A 15,713-nucleotide genomic window follows, 5' to 3' on the forward strand; every position below is an offset into this window, starting at 1 on the left:
AGACAGTGTGGATACAACACACTTAAATACTAATCCTCAGTGCACAAGGAAACAGCCTTGCCAACAGTCACTTCCCCAATTGTAGAATTAGGTACCCATTCTCTGCTGGATGTATGAGGGGCATGTCACCCAATATATTCTTATTGTCTTGTTCACCTACAGAATGAAACACAGTCACAATCTGTTGTTTGTTATCAATTTTGTTTACTTTTAATTTAACTTTCGTTAATGTTCAGCATTTAGCTCATTGTCATAGACATAAAGGGTAAATTATCTACCATTTATGAATGCACTTCCTGTGTATGTTTTCCTTTACATTATATGTTATCAATTTCAGTACGTACATTAATATATAAAATTGTTTGTATTCCAGAAAAGCAGACTCCTACTGTAAAGTTGTCTCATTTCTTCAAGCAGCTCTAAGTAAGTTATGAAGTATTTAGTGCAGGGAATACATGGTCAAACTTATTTTGTGGTACACTACTTTATTTATTTTAATCATCTCTTATGTTTCTTGTTTTATGAAAGGACAGTTTACAGTACAGAATTATGCAATATTTGTATTGTATTATATCCATATTTCATGAACACAGAACAGAGTATAAATAACAAACACACTTCACTTTTGGTAATATACAATATTTAATGTACCAGTATTTTTACTTCACATTTTGTACAATATGCACATTTTCTAAATATGTACAGCAAAATCATTTACATTTATTTGTATTACAGTCTTTTATAGAAAATAACTTGGTAAAATTACATACAATTTCTGCTATTGAATACAACTTGATAATAAAGTCAGTATAAAGAACAATGAAACATTATTTGAACCCATTAAAAGTCATCTATATAATCTTTTGAGGATTTAAGTGCTTCCCTCAGTTTAGTCTCTATAAGTGTGAAGTCTGTCTTCTTACTACGAAAATTACACACCAGTAGAGGATTTTGTCCCCTTGGGGCTTTTACTCTCCCTCCTAAGACTTCACTCACACAGGTCATCCATGCAGTAGCTGAGGCACCACAAGACAAAAACTCCTGAAATATGAGAGAGTTAGCAATACTACTGGGTAAGAAGCAGATAAGCTGAGTAAAATGAGAAGGAAGTGGGAAAGCAGACCTCAAACTTAAGAGTCAGAGGGGGTAGCCATTTAGGACTCAACTGTCTCAGTTTATCATGGTACCAAGACCATTATCAAGGACAGTTACAGGCAAAAAAGTAAGCATATACCCCTCTACTTCTTTATGTTACCTATGAACAAGCAGGTTCATTTCTTACATATTGATACACATTTTGGTTTATTTCGTAAGATCATGTAAGACTTCTTTGAATTTTGGTTAGAAAAGCCATGTCATTCCCTTAGTTCTGTAACACAAAAATGGCAGATGGATTTGATTTTGTATTTTTTTTTTTCCAAAGAAAATTACCATCAACTTATTGTGACAACATAACAGTAGCTACAGTAGCGGTAAAGACCAAGACTTGGGGTAGGAATATTTGGTGGAATAAGGAAATAAAGGGGAGATCAAGGATATGCAGCTGTGAATTGTTTTGACTATTTTTGTTTCAGGAAAATCCCTGTAAGTTCATATTTATGACAATATTATATTTAAAAATTAAAAAATTAAATAAATAATTCTACGGTAAATACATTTCAGCTACACAGGAACTGAAATAATAATTGTGATCATACCTCAGGTATTGTGGCTCGGCCCTTTATAACCCCTTCCGACTTAGCCAATACCAGTATAGGCCGTTGCTTGGCAAGTGCAGTAGCTTTACTTAATACAGCTTTACTTGTACCAAAGTTTGTCTGCATGAGATGGAGGATGGGGCCATCTTGTTGCAGCTCAATAATATTTTTCATCTCATTCACCATCTGAAAATTTTAATATAAAACAATATTGTTTGCATTTTTAGCTTGTTAGATAATGCGTGTCGCATGGTACCACTAATTACAGGTAGATCTGCTATAACGCGATAATTGTGTTCTTGTAAAATATCGTGTTATAGAAAATCGCGTAATAGAAATAACAGGGCATATGAAGAAAATAGGGTTAGGTGCAGATTACTCGAAATCGAAAAAATTTAGTAGTTAGCCTAACACAAAGGATAGCACAGTCTAAATAAATGTTACATTCATATCTAATAATGAAATCATACAGTAAATGTAACACTTTACTTGATGGGGGAGAAGGGTGATTTTGAGGTTGATAAAATCGAGCTTCTCTTCAAGTGTTATATCCTTTCTTTTATGATCATCACCGGGAATTCTATCACCAGAACACTTCTTGTTGATATTCTTCTTTACTATATTCACAGTTAATACAGTGGGGTATGCTATAACGAACGGATCCTACTACGAATATTCCTATAACGAATGGTTTTACCTATAAAATTGAGAATGCTATAACGAACGAAACTCCTACAACGAACATAATTTAAATTTATTTTTTTTTTCTAATTTATTGTTTTATTATTACAAATATTAATGATATTCTTTATTTCAGGGGTTTAGATGCATATTTATGCACTTTTTTACAATTTTTACAATTTTATATTATATTTTTCAGTGTTAAGTGGTTGTATTTGGGGGCCTGGAACGGATTAATCCTATAACGAACGAATGCTATAACGAACAAGGTTCTAGAACCAATTAGATTCGTTATAGCATACCCCACTGTACCACAAAATTGGAGAAATAGTAAGCAAAAATCGCGTTATAGCAAACAAGCGTTCGCGTGATACAAATATCATTCCTAATTCATAAATCGCGTTAGAGCAAATTCGCGTTATCAAAACACGCGTTATAGCAGAACTCACTGTAGTCATGTTAGGTCGCTAAATCGACAGTCAGAAGTAAACAGCAACCCCACACCAAATAATTCTCATATTAAGTCACCACATAAAGTATTGTCCATTAACCCTAAAGTGTTAGCTGGTGTTCACACCATGTAAACAAAGTATACCCGGTAGTAGTCGGAATTTAGGATGATGCCGTGCGAATACGCGCGGCAAATTTAAACTGTATTGAGTCTGTTATTTCAAAAATGGGTACACTTAAATTAGCTTTTTGGTATTAATTGAACAATCGTGTTATTCTAAAAACGTTTAAATCAAACGCGAGTTACCTGTACAGTCAACCCTCGCTTTACGCGGTCCCACATTCCGCGTTCCCACGTTTACACGGTACCCTGCCGAAACAGGAATGCTCACATTCCGCAGTGCGTGTACCCCTTTACGCGGAGAGTGGCTGGCGAGCCGCGCCATTTTTGGATTCAAACCTCCCGCCATCCGCCATGTTGTGTAAGCGGCGCAAGTATGGTGCGCACAAGGTCGCCCAGTCATCAAAACATTACCAAGTTCTTCACCCGCCACCCACCACAGCCGGCCCAAGTCAGTGAGTGATAATTATAGTGAGGATATGGACTTATATGGACTTTGAGGGGTTTGACAAAGAGGCCCTGCAAGCCTCTGTGGTGGATAGTGATACAATTGATACAAGTGATACAGGTGAGGGCCAATAATCTGCCCTCTGCTTCGGAACCAACCGCCCATCCCCGTGTGCCCAGCCATCTTTTCTACTAATGTAAGTGTTATAAAACCTAATATTATTGATATTTCTCTTAATTATTAATTGTGTGTGCATACCATCATAAAGTTAAGATAATATTTTTACTACAACATAGTTGTGTGTCGTCAAAAAGTGGAGTTTGGGGGTCGGCCCGGTCTCTATTTCAATTAATCCCATATTTTATGTTGTTCACTTTACGCGTTTCTCACTTTCTGCTGTACCCTGTGGGTTGAATTAACCTCGTAAAGTGAGGGTTGACTGTATATTGTTATTGTAGGAATTTTTTTTTTTTTTTTTTTTACATGTGGTGTTGGATTGGCTGTGAACATATCCCATTGAACCCCATGTTATAATGGTCTCGATCTAAGATATTTCACATAGTAATGAGTTTTTCAGGGAACCTAACCCCAACATAAATAGGGGGATACTTGTACAGTACAGTATACAGATATAGTACAATATTCATATATAGAACTGTAAATTAAATATGCAAGGTGATGTAAGTGTTAGCAATAACAGATTATGGTTGTAAGTTGGTTGAAATGGTGAATCAAAGCTTGCTGGCATGACTTAGAATGAATGGTGGAACATAACAAGGAAACCTGTCAATTTTCCCCATTTCCTCCATCATGCTACCATCCTTACTGCCTCTCACAACTGAGATAAATATCCATAAAAGAAAAAAAATTTATTACACCAACCTCCTTATTTGCATCTCCTCTACAAGCATTCCTCAAAAGTCTTCTATAAATATCAGTGGACTCAATAATATGGGAGTGTGCACGGTATGGCATTAAGGTATCTCTATTAACACTCTGCCAGGTGGCAATTTCCTTTTCAAGACTGGACACTCTGAAATGTTATGACACTTTAGAATAGTAAAACATATATCACTAATTAAATATGATCCAGTGTAATATGATTCTTAAGACATTTTAAGACATTTTCAAGAGTTTTAACATGTATAAAACTACAGTGACTGCACTCAGTGTAATTATTTTCACATATTAGTTTACTTAAATTATTTAAAAAGATAGAACCTTTGTTAAAAAAGAAGTATATTTTAAATCCAAACCTCTTCGTGCTATCTTAACCCTTAATGCCCGGGTGACTTTCCTCTACAACCTTAATTTTTGTGGCAAAGTCTGAATTTCCAGGCTGGACAAAGTACTGTACTTTTTAAGTTGTTTATTTACTGGTACTTGGCAACTCAACTTGCACGTGGTCTTTGTCTCAAGTCTAGTGGTCCAGGTACCCACCAGCTCTCATGATGGACGCGTGTCCGTCAGCGTCTCGTGACCCCTCTTCGCTCCTCCACACCCTCGATAGTAGTGCTATTCATCAAGAGTTACTTAATTTGAGTGGCACTGATATAGTATTGGGTGAAAAAGACAGTGATGGGGAGGAAACAGACCCATATGAAGTCGAGTTTGTTGAGGCGGCCAGCGGTGAGGATAGTGATAGTACAGACAATGGCGCTCATTCCCCGCCCCACCCTGCCAGCGAGGTTGCGGTTGCCGTGGTGGACGTAGGAGACCACATGAACGCCAGCCACAACAGTACACTTGGGATGACTGCACTATTTTTACGTCTGAAATACCTGTTGCCCAGGGCATAAGGGTTAAGATCAGTTATAAAAGTCTGTGTATCAGCCTGACCTTATGCATAAATATTACCTCTCTTTGATACCAGCATCAATTTCCTTTTGGGTTAACATCTCCCATTCTTCCAACTGTTGAAGAGCTTCTGCTGCATTTGCTTCTGCTTTTACTGCTATTTCCCCACACACACCACGGATTCGGAAATTTCCAAAGCCAGCAGTGTTCTAGTGAAATGAAAATCTAATAAATAGCTTGTAACTCAATATGGAACCAGTTCATATTCTCTGCTATAGGATGTCAAAACAGATTGGCATCTTTCCATACACCACTTGTATTTTATAAACTCTACAGTAACACTCCTAAATATCTTACATACAGCAAATTAAATTCATATTTTTCTTTAGATACAGCAAGTCCTCGCTTAATGTTGTGGTTATGTTCTTGTAAACCACAATGTTAACGGAATAAATTTTTCCCATAAGAAATAGATAATATAAGCTAGTTACTGTCCAGTTTATAAATTCAATGAAATTTTTATAAGAAATTTTGTCTGTGTTGGTCTGAGTATTACCCATTGTTGTAAGGGTTAGGCTCAACGTTACACTAATGTCCACAGCGCACTCATCTTTATCAAAAGGGTTTTATGACCTGCTTGATTCGTTATAACGTCGCCCTAACATTGTCACCCAGCACGGACTACTTTGTATGGCACACAGAATGTGGCCTCTCGCGTCTTTCTGCACTACGCTTTCTCTCGTGGAGCATTAATGCGTTTCCAGGCATCTTCCCAGTCTTTCTGAAGCTTTCACTACCACTCAATGGGCTCTTAAAAGTCATTTTGATGAGTTACATTATTTGCACCAAAAACACTTTAAATGTCCGTACACTGTGAAAGCTTCAGAAAGACTGGGAAGATGCTTGGAAATGCAGTAATGCTCCACGAGAGAAAGCGTAGTGCAGAAAGACACGAGAGGCCACATTCTGTGTGCCATACAAAGTAGTCCGTGCTGGGTGACAATGTTTCGGCGAAGTTATAACGAATCAAGCAGGTCATAAAACAACGTTGTCAGAATCATGGGTATCTAAAGAGTAGCAACGTTATAATGAAACAGTTCTCTATTTTTTTATCCTTTGACCTCTTAGTCCCTTACATTTCTGCTTGTAACACAAATTTCCACTTGTTTTTATAGCTAAGAATACTGGCTGTCTTATAACAAGCATATCACAAGAATAATCAGCAAAAATAATGCTATTGACTTAATTTAGCACATGGGTTCTGACATGATATGTGCCATTAATCATTTGTGTACAGGGTCTCATCTGAGCTGAATAAAATCGTCTGGCATTAGGCAAATAAAATATTTTAAATGGCGTCACCGTAGAGAAGGGTTTAAATCACCTCTTTTTATCTTCCCCGCCTTGGGCAGGAGAATATTGCAATTAATTTGTTTATGTGTGCACGCTCTCTCTGTAATCATGAGTTGTATACAATAAGAAGCCTCCCTAACCCAGACAGGGGTATACAGTACAGTATATAGCAATCGGTTAGTGCCTTTATCTATACAGAGTAATTATGAGTTGCATGAAATAAAAAGTTATTTTCTATGATTAAAAGTTGGTGAATTCTACTCATCTAACAATTTTTAACTGTACTGTGTACAGTACAGTAATCACCGGGTTACAGAAGGGATGCGTCTTTGAAAAAGCTGACCGTAACGTGAAACCTGTGGTTGCAAGATGATGGAGAGGATACTCCATTGTCGCCTTCTTCACACCATAGGAGGCTTCCACAACTCCCTCAATGGTTTCATACAACATCGCAGCACAGCACACTCCATTGCTTCCTTTTATTGCAATCAGACTGCCCGCGTCTCCGTCTTTCTGGATATCAAGGGAACCTTTGATACAGCTCAGCCTGCCCTCATTTTAGCTGGACTTGTGTGGTTAGGGGGTTAAAGGGCAACTTCTTCGATGGATCGCCTCTTACCTCACTGGACGTCAGGCCCGGTTTGCTTTGAAGGCTTTATATCTCCTGTTCAAGGAATGAACCTCGGCACCCCTTAAGGTGGAGTCCCGAGTCCCACCTTGTTTAACGCTCGTGCATTCCATTGCATCTCTCTCGTGGCCGACAGAAGTTGTCCACTCAGGATATGCCAACGATATCCTCCTCCTCCTGATTACCTCAGCATGCAGGAAGTCCTTGATCTGATCTCCAGAGAGTGTGATTTACTTGGTTTCCATCTTTCAACTGCAAAAACAAAGCCATGTGGCTCATATCAGGAATGCCCATGGACTGGCTTAATGAGACAAAATACCTGGGTGTGTATGTAACTCCCACACATTTTCAGATCCCTGAAGTCCGCTATCTTCGAGACATGCTTTCGGCGTCTCACTCCCCTCTACTATGTGCAGGGATTCCCTTGGTGCCACTATCCCTGTACTTCTCACCATGTACAAGTCCTTTGTCTGCTCCTACGTCGACTACGCCGCCAACTTGACTCATGCTGTCCGAGGCCGACCTCCATCTAGAAGACAATGGCGAGGGTCACTCATCCGAACCCTTCAGGAACACGACCTCCTGCCTGATATTGTTGTCACTCCTGTTGGTTCGTCTCTTTCTCCCTGGCTAGAATTTTAACCTGAAGTGATTGCTCTCAGTTGACTGCTCCCAAAATCCCACATGAACCCTGGTATTCTACGCACATACCACCTCTCCAGGATCGCCCACTGGTCCCCAGGTAGGGTAGTCTTCTATACTGATGGCTCTGTTGACCCCGCTACAGATAGGGCTGGGGCTGGTGTCTACATCTCCCGTACTGATGCTCTTGAGCCTATCAAACTTTCTCAGAGTTTCTGACGGGGCATCCTGGGCTGAACTGATAGCCCTTCTCGCTGAGGAAGAAGCCGGTGGTTTCTGCCCCTTGCTTGTCTGCTGCAATTCCAGGTCTGCTCTCGATGGGGTCGCATTTGGTTCAGGGGAGAATAAGGACCTCATCCTCCGAATACAAGGGCTAAAATCAACACTTCAGGATGCTGGCCGTCCTGTGACATTCCTATGGATACCCAGTCATGTCGGCATCTTGGGGAATGAGGCAGCAGATGGCTTTGCCAAGACTGGCTGTAACAAGGCCACACCTGACTACGTTGTTCCCTCAAACACTTTTACAACTTAGACCCAAATTCGCCGCAAACAGAGAGAAGCTTGGGAAGCAGCCATCCCCCTGGACTCCCCACCCACCTGGTACGATGTCCTACGTAAACTCCCTGACCTCTCGTATGTCTATGGGAAAGGGTCGCGGAAAAGGGATGTGATTGCTGCCCGTATCATCGTCGGGTATAACTTTGCTTGGGAGATTGGTATACCCGCATCCCCTGAGCAACGCTCTTGTGTATTATGCAGAAGACCCGACAGCCACACCCTTATCCACTACCTCCTAAGATGTCCCCACACACAACGTTTCCGTGACGCCTGCTGGACCACCACTCCACGACCCCCTGTCGGAGACATGATGATCCTCCCCATACTGGCCAGATTTTATGTTAATAATATTGATGATGTGTTGAAGGAATATCCTTCCTTCCTTCCTTCCTTCCTTAGGCTTGAGTAAGCCCCTTTATAATATTTATTTCTAGTGACACTTGCCAGATGCTTCTGGTATTATTGTACAGGGGTACCTAGTGACAGCACTAGGATCCCGGTTCCTCTATCAATGATTAAACTATTGAAATTGAATTGATTATCATAAGGTCAAAAACATAAAGATAATAAACATTTCTTACGTCTTCGGGATTGTGGGAGGGGAAGGGGGGGAGCGGGTATGGAGTGTGGTTTTGGAGATCTCAGCCTTCCCCTATTAAACCAAGCCGTGAGCTGTGTTATTGTTAGTTTTCAACTCGTAGTTTTGAGTAGATATACGTGATTTTATTTACAGTATTTATTTATTTATTTTTTTTTTTTTTACTGTTTCATGCACACAATCATCCATACAGAATATGAAGAAGAAAAAAGGAGAAATTATTATCATAAGGTAAAAAACATAAGGAGAATAAACATTTCTTATGTGCGCAGGAGTTAGCCCACAATCGTGGGAGCAGGAGAGGGGAGCGCACTCCTGTCTCCTGTGTCCTTAGTGAAATGAATGCCAAATGGCAATGCAGTATTTTTCTTATTTTATTTTTTAGTATTAGTTTTATTCATTCCTCACATTTACGGAGGAATACATTAGACCACAGAGGGATAAAGATGCCACACTAATCTGCGGATACTCTGTACTAGAAATTCAATGTCGCAGTTGGTGAAATGGTATACATAGTAAAAACAGCAGATATCCAGAATCTGCCGTTGGCAAGGGTCTACTCTACACTAAAATCAGATCACAATGTTATTCAGTACATATGTATCAATTAGTGTATACAAGCAAAATGGTTCCAATACACATTGAGTATAAAATTTTCATAACACTTACCCAATGGATGTCAATCCTTTAGTTTATTCACATATGGCTCTTTTTTTCTATCACTTTCATCAACTTCTGTATCCACCTTACCCAGCAATTTTTTTCATATCCTCCCATTTCACTGAGTTACATGCCATTTTTATGACTATTCCAAAGCTTTTTACTTCCCTTTTAAAATTATATGAAACTAATTTTATGATCAGCTACTTACAATATTTGTGATGATAAAATTGCCAATATCTCCAGTATTGCAAAGATGAGTTCCACAGCAAGGCTCAGCTGATGATAACATAAGAAATTCATCCTCTTTGGATATATCACCATCATCAACCAATTTGGTGGTTATGAGATGCACAGTGTCAGGATACACTTCTCCTGGCAAGAGGGTTATGTTTGGTTCCTGCAACATCTCTGTGATGTTCATAGTTCTTCTATTGATGGGACTTTTCATAGCAATCCATCTCTGGAACATAAATATATGTTACTGCAATGACATAAAGCAACTGCTTGCTACAATCAGATCAGCATCTGCCTGGCCACCTTGCATCAAAGCAGGATAGCCCTCATTGGATGAAATCTTTCCCATATGCTTCCAAAATATTCTGCCTTAAGCTATTCCCACCCATTGAATGTATCCAAATCATTTCTATCCATAAAAAACTGCTTCTCTAATATATAGTATTTTGTACTTACTAAGGTTATTATTTATCTTTCCAACAATAAGAGGGGAGCAAGCATTCCCAATATCCAGGGGGTTTCATGATCCCAGGATTTACCCACAGTAAGAGGAGTACTGTATATCAAGAGCGCAGAAGTGACCCCTGGCCAGAACAGTGTGTTTATAGGCAGGAGCTTATTCATTTCTTGGTACAGAGGTGCAGGTATTGTTGAAGAAAATATAGTGTACTGTATCCCCTTACCTGAAGTACAGTACAGTGATATCTCCATTAGCTGGAATAATTGGGGCAGAACTCTTCCAGGAATGAGAGATTTCCGGGTAACGAGACAGCTCTCTCAAAGACGGAAAAAAAAAAATCCATCATCCCCATTACCCGAAAAATTCTGGGTAACGGAAAATGTTCTCGGAAGTTCCAGAAATTGCCCATTACATCATCTCTCAAACCCGGAAAAAAATTCCGCATCCCCTAAACTTTCAGGAATTTTCCGGGTAACGGAAAATTTTTCCCGGAAGCTCCAGAAATTGCACATTATACATCATCTCTCGAACCCGGAAAAAAAAAATTCTTCATCCCCAGAATTTTCCGGGTATCGGAAAAATTTCTCAGAATACACTACGTATACAGAAAATGCGCCTGATTTTCATCTCTCAAACCCAGTAAAAACTCCCTCATCCCCGGATTTTTCCAGAAAATGTGCTCCTCAAAAAAATTTTCCCAAAGCAGGAATTTTCCGGAAAATTCTGGCTTTGGGAACGATTTTCCAAGAAAATTTCAATTCCGGCTATCGGAAAGTTCCGGGTTTGAGGGTTTCCGGCTAACGGAGATATTATTGTAATTCTATTTTGAAAACATAAGGATTTGTCTTTTGAGGACTGAAGAGCTAATGAAATATAAACCAACAGTGTGCCCCAATAATAAGTCTCCCCAAAATTTGTTCCTTCCCTTTTCCATTTTTCATCATCATTGTTTTACGGCCTTTTTGTATGCTTGCGTGGGTTAGCCCCAGATACCTGATGGCAGCTCTCCAATAATGCTGCAGTCTCTCTTGTCAGGTTCTTACAACCTCTCCCAACTCCATTTTACAAATGTTCTGAATTTCATAATGCAATTTAAAAAAACTTATTGAATATTCTTATACTTAGCATTCTATCGTACAACTAGCTACTCACATTAACAACTAACCTTAATTATTTCTTCAGTTTTATGGATGATGTCATGGTCTAGAGCTTGATATGTCCGGATTTGTATGTAAAAATAGTCTGGAGCAACATGAGATGACTTCTGGCAAGATAAACCTGAAACATAAAAGTACTAGTACAGTATAATTCAGTGGTTCCTCGGTTAACGAACACAATTCGTTCCACAGAGTCGTTCGTTAACCAAAAAATTTGTTAACCGAATCTATTATTTCAATGGGATATTGGGTAATTGGTTCCAACTCACAGAAAAAGTACATACAAAGTACTGTATACCAGTAATAGAATTAACAAAACATTAAATATAAACTAAATACAGTACTGTACTGTACAGTATACTGTACAATAATAGAATACTGTATTTTTAACTTACTTTGAGGTGTGTATGTCGTATTACCGGCAGCTTTGTTTACATATCAAACAGCTGATTGTAGAGGCAGTCGATGATGACATGCCATATTCTTTACAGAGTGCATTGATTCTAATGCCTTCTTCACGTTTCATAATAATTTCTGCACTGTATATTATCAATATGTTAACTAAATTTCAGAATGACCAATAATTTTATTGTACAAATGCCAAAATATTCAAGAAACCAACAAAATCGATGTTCACTCCACTGTAAACAAAGTTAAACTGAGAAGCATTGTTGAGTGATTCAATCAATGATGGGCGCACAAACACTATTCCCTGTACTGTCTATATTATCAATATGTTAATTAAATTTCAGAATGACCAATAATTTTAATATAAAAAATGCAGAAATATTCAAGAGCAACTTTCTTGATATTTACTTCACTGGAAACGAATGTAAACATAAAACCAATTACTGTATTGGCGGACTAGCCGATCAGCTGATGCGCACAACAAAACGTGTTTGTTGTAAGGATTTCGTTAATCGAAGTTTTGTTCATTAATCGAACTGAAAATCTTTATGGGAGCTAATTCATTAACCAAAATTTCGTTAATCGAACCGTTCGTTAACCGAGGGACCACTGTACAAACATATTACCATTTGTAAATTCATTCTAGTGACACATCTTATTGAATTAATAGACAGTACTGTACAGTAAGTCAGTAATACACTAGAGGCTGCAGAGTCAGATATTTTACTAAATCAATCAACAGTAATACAGTACAGTACTGTAAAATGTGAATATTTACCATGCTATAAGAACACAGGGATTGTTACATATCAGAGTACAGGTGTATCGATTTTTATCACAGCACTTGCTTTCAGTTCATTTGCATAATTTCAAAGCTGCTTTTCAAATGTTTGTAAAATCTATCTTATGACTTTATTAACTTAAATGGTTAATAACATGAGTACTTCCCCACCTGGATATATGTATACTGTACAATCCTGGAGGTCATATCTACAGTACATAAAGATATAATATCACAGGAATTTTTGTTTAACACTGTGGTAGTACAGCAACTAACATTGGTTTTGTGTACTGTACTACATATTGAGAAAAACTGAAAATTGAGAAAATACTAACTCACCTGTTAATGCTTTAAGTGCACTGTTGAGAAGGTGCGTTGCTGAATGGTGCTGCATGCATCCTATTCGCCTCGTTTCACAGATAGTAGCTGTTACTGTGTCTCCAACAGCTACTTCGCCTTTCTCCAATATACCCCAGTGAATTACATAGCCACTAATATTATCCACACCTGTGATGTCAATTTCTGCATTATTTGTGCTGAGTCTTCCAGTGTCCCCCTCCTGACCTCCAGCTTCATGGTAGAAATTACTAGCTTCAAGAAGAACACCAACTCTTTTTCCACCAGTAACTTTCTCAATTAGTTTTCCATCTTGTAAGAGTAATAAAACCGTTGTCTTTACTGGTGTAAATTGATAACGAGCATTAGAGGTTCTGTACTGATATTTGGCACTATCATCTGTTACTGGAAGGTTCAGTGCAACTAGATTATTGAGCAATTCTTCTTTCTTAAATGTTTCTAGTCTTTTTTGACCAATAATTTTTGTTTTTTGTCTAGACTTATCAAGGGTTAACTGAAAACCTTCCTCATCAACTGTTAGGCCATAGATTTCTGCAAGTTCTTCTATTAGATCAGCATGAAGCCCATAAGTATCATAGAGTTTAAATGCCATGTTTCCAGGAAGTTTACAGTCGTAGTTTTTCCACTCTTGTATATGACCCGTGATCTCTCGGATTCCTTCAATCATACCTGGAGTTTGTAGGTCAGACACAGTCTTCAACTCTGGTCTTTGCAAAAGTAGATCTTTCCAGTCACTGACAGAGACACAATAAAATGAGAAAATATCTTATCTATGTAAATTCATGCATCTGTGAACAGTACAGTCAGGGGCTATAAGCTGCCCCCTCCCCCCCGATTTTTTTTTTATCTGACCAATATTATGAGCATTTTGAGGCCATGTGCACTGACATGAGACACTCTGAGATCAATAGTAATTACTTTTTACTAAACATAAATGCCTGAGTACAATACTGTACTGTATTAAGAAAAAAGTATGGTATGTTTTCCAGTACACAGTAAGAAAATGGATTTCAATATTTGATATGTTTAATGACAAAATTCCATTACTGAAATATTAATACTGCACTTATGGGCATAATTTGTATGATATAATAAAATACTGTTTCCATGATAAATATTACAACAACAAGTACATTAATTACTATTTTGCAAAGTAAATGTCTCCTTTCATTCAACATTACTGGTAACTTTTTCTTTGGCATTTCCCCATAAAAGGAAACCGATACAAAATTCAACAGTTGATCCATGCACTTACCGACTTAATTTTTCCTGTATTTCATAGAAGTATTTTTCTTCATGGTCAAGGATAATATGTACTTTTGCTAGCTGGTCACAGAGTTCAGTATAAGTTTCACCAAGACTTTCAGCCACGATACAGGTCAGATCTATTAGACAATTTTTTCCAGGGAGGAAACCAAATTGATCACCACCGATATTAATGGCTCTCCTTATTATGCGACGTAATTTGTGACTGCAAAAAAGCATTGTTAATGATAAGAACATATGTAAAGCTAATTCCATGTAACTATTGAAACTTGTGCCATTTTATAATATGTTTCAAAATATAACTTGGTATCATTAACAGCGAAGGATAAAAACCACAAGTACTGCACTGTATTAGGAGAGTGAAGTATCAAGGTAGTATGTATTTCTAAAGTACTGTAAGCTCATCCTAAAAATAATCAACACAAGCAATGTTTCTGTGATTGGGATAAGACATTGGGCAGAAGAAAATCTCAAATCCCCCCCCCTCCCCCCCCAAAACCACAGGGTAAAATATTGGGGAGAAGACAATCTCACATGTGTGTTATCCCACTCCAGCATACAAAAACGACAAGAAATAAAGCCTGTTCTTACCTGTCTTCTGGAAACATGCCATCTGCAAGGGCCACTGTAAACATCCTCACATGATCTGCCAAGATTCTGTAGGCTGTATCTAAACAACGACCATCTTCACTGAATTTTCCCGTATATGCTGATCTACCGCTCATCTGCCCAAAACAGTTGTACAGTACAGGTATATGTTAACTCTTAGATATTTGCAATTTTTATTAATTTTGCTATGCAGAAATATCTTGAATAGATTGATTCAATACATGCCAAGTACAGTATTCTATGTTGTACAGTATATCAATGATATGAACTAAGTATCTGGGTGTCTGATAGGCTCCTTTTACAAGATTATTTGAAACTAAATATCTATCCACCTAGTTTTGGTTAGAGATTTTACATTTACACAGGACATAGTTAACAATTCTTGAATTGTATGAAATCAATTTCTTGCCATGTATGAATTAACTTATTTAAATATGATTTTTACACTGTTCTTTTAACCCTCTCGCTGCTGGATGATGAAATATTTGTCGCTCATTTCAGTGCACACAGGAGGACTCAGAGCAGCTGAGATCCCATACTCCACTCAGCAGGCTAACTCCAGAGATAAAAAAAAATTATTATGCCATTTGTGTTTTTGACCTTTTTTTTTCTCTCATATTCTGAATGTAGGATATGTGCATGTAACAGTATTAAAAAAAAAAAAACATTAAGAATATTACGTACTGTATATTTACCCAAAATTACGAGTGGAAAATTAACCATAACATATTGCTGACTGGATGACGAAAGTTTTGTCATCAGGTGTTGAACGGTTTGAAATTTTCCCGCTCAGCCAGGTAGA

The 15,713-nt window shown here is 38.0% G+C and overlaps 2 protein-coding genes across 13 annotated transcripts in view; one reads left to right on the top strand and one right to left on the bottom strand.

Moving 5' to 3' along the window:
* Positions 1-15,590, top strand: part of LOC121862876 (protein SERAC1-like) — a 42,443-nt gene extending 26,853 nt beyond the window's left edge. For 8 of the 11 annotated variants that reach the window (XM_042361239.1, XM_042361238.1, XM_042361232.1 and 5 more), the window contains exons 15-17: positions 374-423; positions 1,001-1,222; positions 14,858-15,590. In XM_042361239.1, the coding sequence (XP_042217173.1) occupies positions 374-423; positions 1,001-1,020 (70 nt within the window). In that variant the 3' untranslated portion in view covers positions 1,021-1,222; positions 14,858-15,590. Of the gene's footprint in view, positions 1-373; positions 508-1,000; positions 1,223-14,857 lie in introns of those variants that run through there. The other 3 variants (XM_042361234.1, XM_042361233.1, XM_042361243.1) reach the window with 3 other exon arrangements.
* LOC121862875 (alanine--tRNA ligase, mitochondrial-like) overlaps positions 466-15,713 on the bottom strand; it is a 29,681-nt gene continuing 14,433 nt past the window's right edge. The window contains exons 7-15 of one of the 2 annotated variants that reach the window (XM_042361229.1): positions 14,894-15,027; positions 14,292-14,507; positions 13,019-13,770; positions 11,499-11,611; positions 9,848-10,099; positions 5,255-5,403; positions 4,280-4,430; positions 1,698-1,883; positions 466-1,041 (exon numbers count right to left, since the gene is read on the bottom strand). In XM_042361229.1, coding sequence (XP_042217163.1) covers positions 841-1,041; positions 1,698-1,883; positions 4,280-4,430; positions 5,255-5,403; positions 9,848-10,099; positions 11,499-11,611; positions 13,019-13,770; positions 14,292-14,507; positions 14,894-15,027 — 2,154 coding nt within the window. In that variant the 3' untranslated portion in view covers positions 466-840. The remainder of the gene's footprint in view (positions 1,042-1,697; positions 1,884-4,279; positions 4,431-5,254; positions 5,404-9,847; positions 10,100-11,498; positions 11,612-13,018; positions 13,771-14,291; positions 14,508-14,893; positions 15,028-15,713) is intronic. The other variant, XM_042361231.1, reaches the window with a different exon arrangement.

Source organism: Homarus americanus, unplaced genomic scaffold (genome assembly GCF_018991925.1).
Source record: "Homarus americanus isolate GMGI-L3 unplaced genomic scaffold, GMGI_Hamer_2.0 scaffold24922, whole genome shotgun sequence".
Classification (NCBI taxonomy): domain Eukaryota; kingdom Metazoa; phylum Arthropoda; class Malacostraca; order Decapoda; family Nephropidae; genus Homarus; species Homarus americanus.